Source organism: Hemicordylus capensis, chromosome 3 (genome assembly GCF_027244095.1).
Source record: "Hemicordylus capensis ecotype Gifberg chromosome 3, rHemCap1.1.pri, whole genome shotgun sequence".
In the NCBI taxonomy this organism is placed as follows: domain Eukaryota; kingdom Metazoa; phylum Chordata; class Lepidosauria; order Squamata; family Cordylidae; genus Hemicordylus; species Hemicordylus capensis.
This window is the reverse complement of record NC_069659.1, coordinates 350,734,191-350,747,405: the sequence shown is the minus strand read 5'-3', so window position 1 is coordinate 350,747,405 and position 13,215 is coordinate 350,734,191. Positions and strand designations below refer to the sequence as shown.

The 13,215-nt window shown below is 46.0% G+C and overlaps 1 protein-coding gene across 1 annotated transcript in view; it reads left to right on the top strand.

Annotated features, from left to right (window-relative positions):
• LOC128350405 (cytochrome P450 2J2-like) overlaps positions 1 to 13,215 on the top strand; it is a 30,696-nt gene continuing 17,481 nt past the window's right edge. The window contains exons 1-5 of the mRNA XM_053308673.1: positions 1 to 89; positions 5,441 to 5,602; positions 6,856 to 7,138; positions 9,765 to 9,927; positions 12,175 to 12,324. Of these exons, the coding sequence (XP_053164648.1) occupies positions 6,968 to 7,138; positions 9,765 to 9,927; positions 12,175 to 12,324 (484 nt within the window). The 5' untranslated portion in view covers positions 1 to 89; positions 5,441 to 5,602; positions 6,856 to 6,967. The remainder of the gene's footprint in view (positions 90 to 5,440; positions 5,603 to 6,855; positions 7,139 to 9,764; positions 9,928 to 12,174; positions 12,325 to 13,215) is intronic.

The following is a 13,215-nucleotide window of genomic DNA, read 5'->3' as shown; positions in this document are numbered from 1 at the left end:
CACTTACACTGGCTTAATAGAGCTGGTATCCTACACCAATTCGGAACAAAAGGCAAGGCGAAGAGATGGCAGATGAGGAAACTCCAGAGGTGAGTTGCTCAAATTCTCTTTGTGAGAACTTGAGGGAGATTTTTGATGTTATTGCTCGATCAATCATTATCGCTTGACAAACATAATTCTTACTAGCTTGCTGTTTATGTGCAAGTGCTCAGTACTGCATTATTGCAATGGATAAAGCTCATGGAGTTCTTTCACACAACCTCGCTATTGTTGTTATTGTTTTTGTGTTTTCTTCTGAATTTATTTTCTCTATTTCAGATTATTGAACTCCTCAGCAATAGTTGGAATAATGGTCAATTTATACATAGTCCAGACTCTGCTATTATATATTCATGACTGTCTTTTTCATCCTCGATAGAGTGGAGGAATAATTTTAAAATCTGAATTTTAAACCCAGAACCCAGAACTCTGAAACCCAGTGTCCTAGAAAGTCAGAGTTTGAAAACTCCTACTTGATGAAAAAATAATTATTTACTCTTGGACAACATCCACGTCCCTTGATGGGACCTCACACATTTTTGACCGTGTTCCTTTTGGCTACTCTTTGCAGCAGTGAACTGAGTGACTTTTTGAATTATTGTATTTTGGGTTGGATATAAAGCAGCATTCTTATAAGTCTCTCTCTCCTTAACCCTTTACTAATCCCATTAATGCCCACTTTTCTTGCCTTGGATACAGGAAATATTAAGGGAGGGAAGTTATATTTTGGTTTTTTTCTCTTTCAGATTACCAGATATATATCTGATGAACATACTTCAATCACTGGCCACATTAGCACATAACATGAAACTGGAGGCTGCCAAACGAGTGGTTAATTTTTCTAACTGTGAATCACATTACAGATGTTTCTTCAACTGCAGCACAGCAACCTCCATTTTCAGAGCAGGGGAGCCCCTCCCAATTTTTGATCCATATATATATGAGGGAGGGAAAAGGATGCTGGGTCTGGCCTGCTGTGACCAAGGATTCTCTTGCGATGGCTCGCCCCACAAAAGCAGTCCATGCAGGCCAAACCATACTCCTGCTCCCATGACACAAGAATAGCCCTTCTGGATCAGGCCCAAGAATGCCCATCTAGTCCAGCATCCTGTTTCACACAGTGGCCCACCAGATGCCGCTAGAAGCCTACAGGCAGCAGTTGAGGGCATGCCCCCTCTCTCCTGCTGTTACTCCCCTTAACTGGTACTCAGGGGCATCCTGCCTCTGAGGCTGGAGGTGGCCTATAGCCCCCTGACCAGTAGCCATTGATAGAACTCTCCTCCATGAAGTTATCCAAACCCTTCTTAAAGCCATCCAGGTTGTTGACTGTCACCACATCTTGTGGCAGAGAATTCCACAAGCTGATTATTAGTTGTGTGAAAAAATACTTCCAATTGTTGTTCCTAAATATCCTGGCAATCAATTTGATGGGATGACCCCTGGTTCTAGTGTTATGTGAGAGGGAGAAAGATTTCTCTCTATCCACTTTCTCCACACCATGCATGATTATGTAGACCTCTATCATGTCTCCCTGCAGTTCTCTTTTTTCTAAACTAAATAGCCCCAGGTGTTGTAGTCTTGCTTCATAAGGAAGGTGCTCTAGGCCCCTGATCATCCTGGTTGCCCTTTCCTGCACCTTTTCCAGTTCTACTACAATGTCTTTTTTTAGCTATGGTGACCAGAATTGTACGCAGTACTCCAGGTGTGGCTGCACCATAGTTTTATATAAGGGCACTATAATATTAGCAGTTTTATTTTCGATCCTTTCCTAAAGATACCCTAGCATGGAATTGGCCTTTTTCACTGCTGCCGCATATTGAGTTGACACTTTCAATGAGCTATCCACCATAACTCTGGCTGCCAGTAGGTTTCCGGGCAAAATACAAAGTGCTAGTTATTACTTATAAAGCCCTAAACGGCTTAGGCCCCGTGTATCTAAGAGAGCGTCTTCTTCGCTATGAGCCCCACCGGCCGCTGAGGTCACTTGAGGAGGTCCGTCTCCAGTTGCCACCAACTCGTTTGGTGGCTACACAGAGACGGGCCTTTTCGGCTGCTGCCCCGAGATTGTGGAATGTACTCCCTGCTGAGATACGATCCTCCCCATCTCTTGCAATTTTCAGAAAACACCTGAAAACACATCTCTTCAGCCAGGCTTTCTCAGCTTTTTAAAAATTTGTTTTTAAATTGTTTGATTGTTTAATTGTAGTTTTATGATGTTTTTAATTGTTAATCATTGTTATGTTTTATAATTTTTATTTTAATTATTAACTGATTTTAAGGTGTTTTAATGTAAACCGCCCTGAGCCTTTTGGAAGGGCGGTATAAAAGTTTTAATAACAACAACAACAACAACAACAACAACTCCAAGATTTCTCTCCCGGTCAGTCACTGAGAGCTCAGATCCAATCAGCGTATATGTGAAGTTGGGATTTTTCGTCCCAATGTGCATCGCTTTACACTTGCCAATATTGAACCGCATTTGCCATTTTGTTGCCTGCTCACCCAGTTTGGAGAAATCCTTTTGGAGTTCTTCACAATCTGTTTTGGATTTCTCTACCCTAAATAGTTTAGTGTCATCTGCAAATTTGGCCACCTCTCTGCTTACCCCAACTTATGTAAGTGTATGGCAGCTTGGGCTAGTGCTCTCATTATAAGGTCAGTCTAATGGGGAGGACCCCAGGCTCAAAAAACTTTGACCTTCTGTTGGATTGCATGCTCATAAGTGAGTCATCCAAAAAAGCTGGCCCCACGTGTGGGGGCCCAATTATCTCTTGTTAATGATATAACTTTTGCACAGGGAATCCTTTCTAGGGAATCCTTTGATGTACGCAAAGTAGGATTTGACACTCTATGTGTACGGGCATTTCCAGGTGGACAGAATGGGGAAACATCAGTACCAGAGACAAATCTTTACTCTCATTCAAGTTTTCCAGGTTTGGAACAGCATTGTTGCATATGTAGATCTGCCACCACAGGGAATTGTGAGAGAGGGGAGTCCCAGTTGTCTGAGACCCCTGGAGATATGGGTCACTATTCTGGGCAAAAATCAAGACGGATATGTTCAAATGGGCAGATGGCCTGGCAGAGAATCTGCATTGATCGCTTCTTTGCAGTAATAGCCAAGACAGGGAGAGGTGTTGCTGGGATAACCATCCCTGTGGCTTTCTTGTGTGGATCAACCAGGCTGGGCAGAATCTTCTGTCTGACCCACATGCATGTCTCCATGGTCTAATACTCTCGTGAGAGGGCAGTCCATGAGAGAAGGGCTATCACTGCACATTATTAGCGATCCTGCCAAATCCCCCTGTCCCCTCGGATGGTTCTTCTAATGAATCCCCATGGCCTTACACTCTTATGAGACAGTGGTCCACACAGGAGCAGCATCCATCCTCATCACATATAAGGAATCTCTCCTTTCACTGGAGGCAGTGCTGATCCTGCTGCCTGGCTCTTCTCATGTGTAAGCCTAGGGGCCGCATGTGTTAATCCAGGGGAAAGGGCTGGGCCCTCCTTCCCCAACATCACTGGATAAAGAATAGATCTGAGCTGTTCAAGAATTCCTGGGTAGGGATGCCTTTTAAACCCAACCTTGGTTATCTCCACCTTGCCATATCTTGCCAGCCCAGTAATCTAATGGGGTTGCCCTGTTGATGCTCCCAGCATGACTCCATGTCCTTGTGAACATCTATCTTTATTGCTTTATGCCCATCTTGCCATCCCATTATTATTGTAAACAAATTCCAACCTCTGCCCTATTTAACTGCTCCCCTCACCCCCTGTCACAGCCTCCCTCACCTCAGAGATCTCTCCCCCCTCACCTGAGCCACACTCCTGCTCCTCCTCCTCCATCCCCTTACTCCATCTCCCTCACCCCTCTTGGTTTCAACTGCAGCATTGCTGACGCTATTGGCCAAGCTGTAGCCCCCTATCCCAGAGACCTCCCCATCCTCACCCGAACCCCTCTCCTGCTCCTCCCCACAGGCAGTGGTGGCCTGTGAATGCACCTTGGGGGGCAGGGGTGAGTGGGAGGCACCTTTAAGAGTAAATTAATTCAGTGCTCACCTCCGTGGCACCTGAACTCTGTTTGGAGTCGCAATGTGCCACCCAGCAGCCCCTACGCGGGGAAGCACCTCCGCCACTCACTTGGCTTCCATAGAGCCGAGCCCCTGCCAGTGGCCAGGTGAGTGGCAGAGGCGCTTCCCTGCCATAAGGGCTGCAGGGCGGCACATTGCGGCTTCGAACAGCATTCAGGTGCTGCGGTGGCGGAGGTGAGCACTGAATTAATTTACTCTTAAAGGTGCTTCCTGCTGCCCCGCCCCACCGGAGGTGCGCTCACGGGCCACCACTTCCAACGAAAGCAGCAGCAGCAGCAGTTGCCTGGGCCTTCCTCGCTGCTGCCACAGCCATGGCTGCTCTTTATTCTCAGGTCACTGACAGGCTTGGGCTTATCCCTTGCCTGCCTGCCTTGCTCTGCCAATGGCCCAAACAGCAGCAGTGGTTGACTAAGTAGCCCCCCAAAGCAGCAGTGTTTGACTGGGCCCTTCCTTTCCGCTACCGCCATGGCCGCTCATTCCCCTAAGTCCGCTGAAAGGCTCGGGCCCATCCCTCACCCTTCCTTCTTTCTGTATTCCCTTCCCTTTCTCTCTCTTCCTCTCTCCACTCGCTTTCCCCCTCTGTCTGTCTTCCCCTCCCCCCCCCTCTCTCCCTTCCTGAGCTCTTGTTCATCTTGTTTCTTCAACTAATTCACATAATGACAGCTCCTCAAGGGGCTCCTCTCTCCCTCACGACCCCTCTCTTCATAGACCCCTGCCCACTATCCTTTTAGATATATAGATTTCTCTCCTCTACAACCAAGAATATCTTCCGACCAGTAACAGTTGCATTCCAACTGACCTTAACCATCACAGGCTCCTCCTCCCTATATGCATATGGAATCCCCACTGCTCAATAACCATGGTGCTTCTGCTTTCACAGGCTCCTCCTCCTTATCTCCATATGGAAATCCTCACTGCCCAGTCAGGTGCTTTTGCTCACAAACTCTCGAGAGAGCTGCCACACATGGGATTAGCCACGGGTATGCCTTAGAGAATTAAATATATAGATAGATAATACTCAGACTTTTAATGCAGCACTATTTTAATTACTTTAATTGTTGAATTATGTTTTAAGTATTGGTTTTAAATTTTGTAAACCGTCTAGTTGTGGGCTGCATTAAAAAATCAATAAAAATGAATACTTTTGGAAAAACAGAAATGCTATACAAAGGTATCTTATAGTAGAGAAGATAGCAGGGACCCCACTTCTTCCATAACAAGATGTGATTATTGCTAGGAAATTCATCGAAGAGGACAGGCCTATCTATAGATATTAGCCTGCAACTAAACTGAATGTTCATTTTCAGAGGAAATGCCAGATGCTACCCTCAGTGATCTTCATGCCCTGAACCTCCTGGAGACATCTGACTGGACATAGCTTGAAATAGGATGCTGGACAAGATAGTCACTTGTTCTGATCCAATGAAGTTATTCTTCCTCTAGCCATTATTGGAGACATAGCTCTTCAGGTAATGCAGAAATGCTAAAAGGAGATGCATATTTGAAACTATTTAACTGGTGAGCAGTTTCCTCAGTAGCTTCTTAATTTACTATGGAGCTGGGGATATTGAAATAGCTGGAATGACAACTCAAGAGATGATAGTGGAAGCCTTGTGATAGGGATGTGCAATCCAGCCATGAGAGCAGTTTGCTTCGAATCCGGACTGGACTGGAACCAATCCAGCCCACTCCAGAATTGGGTTCAGCCAAACCGGTCCAGTTCAACCATCGAACCAGGATGAAGTTACTCTGGGGGTATACTCGTAAAAGGGAATCTGGCAAGGATTCCCCTTTACAAGTAAAGGGCATTCCCTAGAGTAAATGCAGGGGGAGGGGAGAAAAAGGGTAGTTTTTATCTTTAAAATTAAGATGCCAGTGTTGTGGGGAATGCAGAGGCGGTTGAAACATTGGAGGCAGCAGTGGTTGCTCCTCCAACTCCCCAGTGGCCTCCCAAATGACAGCCTGGGCAGGTTGCAGCCTGGACCAGACCTCTGAACACATGCATAGGCCATTTTTGTGATCTCCGTGCATGTGCAGAAGCCATTTGCATTGCCACACAAAACCTCATGAAGAAGATGGGACAGCCAACCCTCCTGAACTTTTTCAAGAGAGCAAATCCTGGCATTCAGGGAGTCTGGCACTTCAGAGCAGCCTGGCACTTTAGGGCACAGCTGTGAACTCCCTGCTCATTCCTCTTGCCGACGCTTGCTGACTCCTGGCAATTTTATGTGCATGTGAGTGATTTTGGGGGATTCAGAAATTTTCCAGGGGTTCAATCTACTCTTTTTTCTTGATGACTCCTGGTAACTCTTGCTGATTCTTGGTGACTTGTGGTGATATTTAGGCAATTTTGGTGATTTTTAGCATTTTTTTAGCATTCCCCCCTTGATTTTTAGATGGTTTCATGGTCACAGTTCCCCTAACCACCGGTTTTCCATTGGTTTCAATGCCTTGCCAACTGCAAATTTGCCAACTGTGGGGTTTTGTGCGAACGTAACCCCATTGTAGGCGAAGGATGACTGTACACGAATACCAACCTCTGCTCTGTTCAACTCTTGTTTGGCATTGCTTGCGAATGTGGTCACTGTCGCAACTGCCACTGGCATTTGTTCTTTAGTCTATTAAGACAAAAGATGCTTGGCAACACTAACTGCAGATGCGACTATAATAGAGAACAACATACCTAGAATATTTGAGTATGATGTCATAACTTTGTTATCAGTTTGTCTTTTATAAGTGGATGAGTGGATGAAGGATGAGTCCCTGAGGAAATCACAAAGTAAACTGGGAAAAAACATTCAACACATCCAGACACAGAGAGAAAACTCAGGAAAATGTTGGAGCTTCAGCTATTTCTATTTTTTCTACTGGTGTGTCTCCTGATCCTGCATTACCTGAAACAACTTTGGTCAATTAGACACTACCCTTCTGGACCTCTTCTGCTTCCTGGCATTGGTGGCCTGTGGAGGGTTGCAACTGGAGTATCTCACGATACTCTCATAAAGGTATTTCCCCCCTAAATTATCAGTTACCTGAATAAGAAGTTTAGTGAAGAGAATTGTGAACTATTTTATCTGATCAGTAACCATGAAACATTAAGACCCATGAGATTTTGAGGTTTTCCAAATGGTGATTTATTCCTGCTTGATAACTCTTAGAGTCGGGGTGAGTTTATAGGAGGGGTGAGTTCATATATGTATTTACAGCCCCTGCAGTTCAGTGCTGTTCATGCAACCAGTGGGATCATTTGGCTTTTTTTCCCATGATGTAAGGTACAGTGTGCTGTCGAGTTAGTGTCAACTCCTGGTGCTCACGGAGCCCTGTGGTTTTCTTTGGTAGAATACAGGAGGAGTTTACCATTGCCTCTTCCTGCGCGGTATGAGAAGATGCCTTTCAGCATCTTCCTATATTGCTGCTGCCTGATATAGGTGTTTCCCATAGTCTGGGAAACATACCAGCAGGGATTGAACTGGCAACCTTCTGCTTGTTAGTCAAGCATTTCCCCGCTTAAGGTGGCATGATGATTGGTAAAATAAGCATCTTTTAAAAGTTGTACTTTGCTGGAGTGTTGAAAACAGTTGTGTGGTGTCCTCTGGCATCTGTGTGGAGCCTTGTGGAAAGACCCCATGGATAAAGCAAGAGGTGGAGGTGTGGCTACCTGCCTGAGGGTGATTTGGGGAGTATTACTCCACCTGACACCCTTCTCAATTCCTAACTAGACAGAATTGTTTCCTGTGCCCTGTAGTCAACTTCTAAACTACAGAACAATAGATTTTTTTCCCTCTTGTCCTCTTGCACAGTCCCAGTGGTTAAGGATGTTTACAAAACATGCCTGGTTTGGTTCAAATCTGAATCAGATTTGAACCAGACCAGGCATGTTTGGTAATGGCACCCTCAAAAAGGGGCCTGATTGTGCCAACCACATGTGCCAACCACCTCCCAAACCGCAAGGCAGTGGGGTACTCAGTTTATATTTTAGAAATCTTTGAAGTGTTTAGACGCATTGGTGTGTAATGAATCTTCATAGGAATTCATATGTTAAAAAGGCATAACACACCAAAGCATCTAAAAACTTCAAAAATTTCTAAAAAAACCCAACTGAGTACCCCACTGCCTTGCTGATTGAGGGGTAGTCAGCACCCAATATTCCCTACCCCAACCCACTTTAGACCATAATGGCTCAACCCATGGGAATTAATGGGGCTGCTTTGAATACCCATTATTTCCTATGGCGGAAATATACAAAATCACAAAAAACTGGGGGGGGGGATCATTAAACATCAACCGAGTACTCCACTCCCTTGAAATTTGGGTAGTATGTGGCACCTATGGGGCTTTACCCACCAGCCCACTTGAGTTCCCCCTGGACCTTTAGAAGTCAGTCAAATCAATTTGAATCCAAATCTAATCTAATCCAACTTGAATCAAATCTGATCAGATCCAAGTCTGCAGATTCAAGTTCAGATTGAATCTGGCTGATTTGATTCAACCTCAGTTCAAATCATAAAAATCAGTTGTGCCTTGCTCATGGATAATCGGAATAATTGAAGGCCAAATACCAAGAACACAGTGTTCATCAAAATTTAGATCAATTTCTCATTGTCTCATGCAGCATCTGCTTCCTCCCCAAGATGGAGCTGTCAAAAGCAAAAGATCCAATAAAGCTACAGTTCATATTCTGTGGGATGGTTTTCTTTCTATTTGTTCCCCAGGACTTCCAGAAAAGGGGCCCAGTATCTTAAGCAACAAACCCATTACTGCTCCAGTAGTCCCGAGCAATCTACATGATGGCTCAGAAGGCTCAGAAGGCTCATGGCCTCTAATAGCAAGTGTGACCTAAATAGTCACACCCATCTTGAACCTTCCTTACACAGTAAACACTGAAGCAACTTCTTGAGAAAAGATGAACAGATGGAACAGGAAGAAACAGTATAGGGAGTTCTGCACATTCACCTCCTGCACATTTGCAAAACAAGTTAGCCTGGATTCTGCTGTACCATAAAATCTAATCTGCCTAAACTTTTCCTTCCAGGCCAGCAGAGTTATTGGCATCAAGTGCACCTCACAAATGACTTCTGTCAAACAAGAGGGTTACATATAGCTCATGGGAAGAAGTTAGATCAGACGAGAGCAACAATACAAGCTCCTTTGCACTCTCTCCTTTCCAAATAACCAGCTCTTCATTAAAGCTCTTTATTAAGCTGTGTCACTTGCTATAATGCTGCAGCTTTCAGGTTAGGAGCTCAATCCTGAGCATGCCAAAAGACGCATTAACTGCCTCTAGGCCACCAGTATAGCAATGCATCAAGAGGTTTGGTGGTAGCAATGACTGGTTCACCCGTCTCTCTAAGACAGAGGGGCTGAGCAGTCAGAAGAGCCCTGGCTGTGATTGGCTTTCCTGCTCAGATGCTAGACTGTGGTAAGGCAGGCAGAATGGGCTTCAGAAGAGGGACTATGAAAGGAAACTTGGGGGAGGGAAGATGAAGAGGCCAGAGGCAAGAATCTGAGATGGAAAAGAAATTAGAAAGGAAAATGGGCAGAGAGGAGTGCTTCAAAGAGCTAGAGAAACTTTTAACCATCTAGTTTCTTTGAATATAACACTTGTCTCCTCTGCTCTGACTAAAATGGCAGCTGGCAAAGCAATATGGAAACATTTACACCATATGGGCAGGGCCGCTACCCTTAGTAATACTTTCTGGATTCCAAGCTGTGAAAGAAGGGCTGATCAACCATTCAGAAGCAAGTGCTGAGCGACTGGAGACCCCATTCCTTAGAGATGCTTTGAAAAATAGAGGTATGTTGCAAAGAGTCAGTAACACCATTTCCTTCTACAAAGACCTTTGATTGATTACAGCAGGCTCAAGCAGGAACTTAGGAAGCTGCCTTATACCGAGTCAGACCATTGGTCCATCTCCCTCAGTATTGTCTTCACAGACTGGCAGCAGCTTCTCCAAGGCTGCAGGCAGGTGTATCCTTGCTGAGTTCCTATTAAATCCTCTATAAGAGACAGGGGCATAACAAGGTTGGAGTGGGCCCAGAGACAATATTTAAAAATGCTCCCCACTGCATCGCGGCAGCCTCTCCTCTCCTCCCGCGAGCATGGCACAGCAACAGTGAGTCCTTTCCACCACCCGCACAGCAGCAATCTCACCTGGTACAGCAACAGTGAGTCCTTTCCATTCCCCCCCCCCCGCCCAGCAGTGGCAATCTCACCAGGCATTGTGATGCACTTTCTCTCCCAGCAGGGCCTGCCCTGCCGTTCGCCCCAGCTGAAGCTCTCCTCCCCTACCCCCCCCCCCCCGGCAGCGGTGATCTCACTCCCAGCCAGAGCAGGGCTTCCCCTGCCATTCGGTCCAGCCGCATCTTTCCCCAACTGCGAGGCATGTGCCTGTGCAGTGGAAAGATAGTCACAGTGACAGATCATCACTGTGATGCTCTTTCCACTGCGCAGGTGTGTGCCTCGCAATTGGGGAAAGACACGGCCAGGCCGAATGGCAGGGCAGGCCCTGCTCTGGCTGGGAGTGAGATTGCCACTGCCGAAGGGGGTGAAGAACTTCTCCCCCCACCACCCCCTGGCAGCGGTGATCTCACTCCCAGAGCAAGACCTGCCCTGGCCGCATCTTTTCCCAGCTGTGAGGTATGTATTCCCAGAGACCACCTGCTGGAGAAATGTCCAGGTGAATGAAACTTGAGAGGTGTCCTTCATTCTTTTTTTACTTGAATCTCTTTTATGATATACTCATTATTCCCAATGGGAGGAAGCACTGGGAATGCAATAATGTTTAGAGTGGGCATGGAGCCTCCCCACCTTCACAAGCCACATCAGTGGGGTTTAAAATGCTACATAAGCAATGAGTACACCTGCCACTTAGACAGATGGATCGCAATATGGTATGTTAGCTAGAAGCTTTAGTCATCTTCTCTCTAGAGAAATCGTAAATGAGATCCAAGTAAAAACGAATGAAGAAAACCTCTCTGAAAGTTGCAGTCAGCCACAGCTTTCTCCAGCTGGTGGCCTCTCGGAATGAATATTGCTCTGCATTTCCCAGTTTGGTCCATTAGGCACAGAGGCTGCTATATTGTCCATTAGAGGCTTTAATGTTGTGTACACCACCTTGAGATCTAGGTGTTAGGCGGTTCAGAATTGTAATAAATAATCAAATAAAAGTAAACCCAGAAAAGAGAAGTGATTCGATTGTGATCTTTTAAAGGTCTTTGTAGAAAACATGAGTTTTCAGGAGCTATTGACAGGAGGACATTTCTGAATGGGAAGGGAGAATGGCCATTCTATGCATAGAGTGAAGGGTTGTAGATGGTATGAGGGGGAATATGGGGCAAGAAATAAAGAGCAGCTGAGTTCTGAGGAAGATGAGGGCCATCCCGCTCATTCTAACATGTTTGTGGGAGTGGCACTGAACCTGCTAGATGTGGCCTATTTACTGGGAAAGGTAGAAAAGCCCAAGGTAAACTGTTAGTGAAATCCAAATGAGAATAGGCAAAAATAAAAAGGGGGGTGGGCGTGGGGAAGCCCTCCCTTCCTAGGGCCAACATATTTATTCTCTGCCCCACTGGCAAACAGCTAATCCTCCACCTCTGGAAACTGACTATGTGGGCAGGTTGCCACTGTGCTGATAACTAAGCCTTTGGGGAGGCATGGTCAGTCAGACTTAGGTCACATTCACACGTAACATGTTACGGTTCTGCCCCCCCCCTTATTTGGATGCAGCATAGAGTGATCTCTCTGCAGTCAGCAAGACTGCAGAGAGGAGGAGCAACTGGCTGTGCAAGCTTCCTTCTTGCATGAAGGACAGTCCACACAGCCAATCATAACCAGAGTTGAGGGAGGAGCTTGAAGGGGACGCAGCCTGTGGTTCTGAATTTGAACGCAATGCAGGTAGACAAGGATGCACAGTTGAATGCATGAACATCAGTGGGTTGTTGGGATTTTTTGTTCTCTCTTTTTAGTCTAAACAGCCTAAACAGTTATTTTCATGTGAATTTTTGCAAGCAGTAATTTCTCATTGATTCCTGATGGCCTCAGGTTTCGTATTTGCAAATGGACACTCCTTGAAGCAGCAGAGGCGTTTTGGGCTAATTACCCTGCGGAAGCTGGGACTGGGGAAGAAAGGGATGGAGCAGCAAATAGAAGTGGAGGCCCAACAGCTTGTGGAGACTCTTGAACATGCAAAAGGTATGTGATGCTGAGACTATACTGGCACATGTCCCAATCTGAAGAAACCTTCATGTATCATCTGTCCTGTCTGGGTCACCCCCAAGACAAGGTAGGACCTTGGGGAGGTCCAAGTGAAAAGGTTCTCAGCACTGCGTAGGACCAGACTGACCCCTTAAGGCTCCTTGAGCCCAGACTACCTCCTGCCTAGAAAGCCGGAGCCTTAAAGAGGAATCCTTCTGGAGCCTGGCACTCCTCCTCCAATCTACCTGCTCCTTCAGAGCTTGTGATAGGGGAGGTGTGATGGTGTAGGAGAGGCCAGCACTTTAGTGGCCTCAGATTCTGTGGGTGCTGCTCCAGACATCCCAGGACCCAATGGAGCTTCCTATGGGAACCACAGATTCGAGGCTCCCTCCCTCAGGTTCCTCTCCGAGGGCCAAGGCTGGGGCCGTGCTGGTCCTGCCTTTTCCAATTCTGGCCCAGTGCTCTGATTGAGGACTGGAGTCCTCACTGGGCCCACCACTTCAGGGTCAACTCAGAGTCACTACTGTGAGCAGGGGTGGTGAATGCCAGGCTATGACTCTATTTCTATCCTTTGGAATGGAATTTGATGCATTTCTACCTGGTCTCTGAAATATTATTACTATACTCAAGTCCCTGGGCAGTTCACAATCTAAAAACACTACAATTAAAACATCAATACAATTCATACTGTTTAAAATACAGATAAAAACACTTAAACTTAAACCTTTAAAACTATAAACTAAAAGCTTGATTAAACAGGTATGTTTTCAACATCTGGATCTTAAAAACATCCAGAGAAAGGGAGGCTCTAATTTCATTAGGAAGCGTGTTCCAAAATCCTGGGTCAGCCCTAGAAGAGGCCCGGTTCTGAGTCACCACCAACCGAAC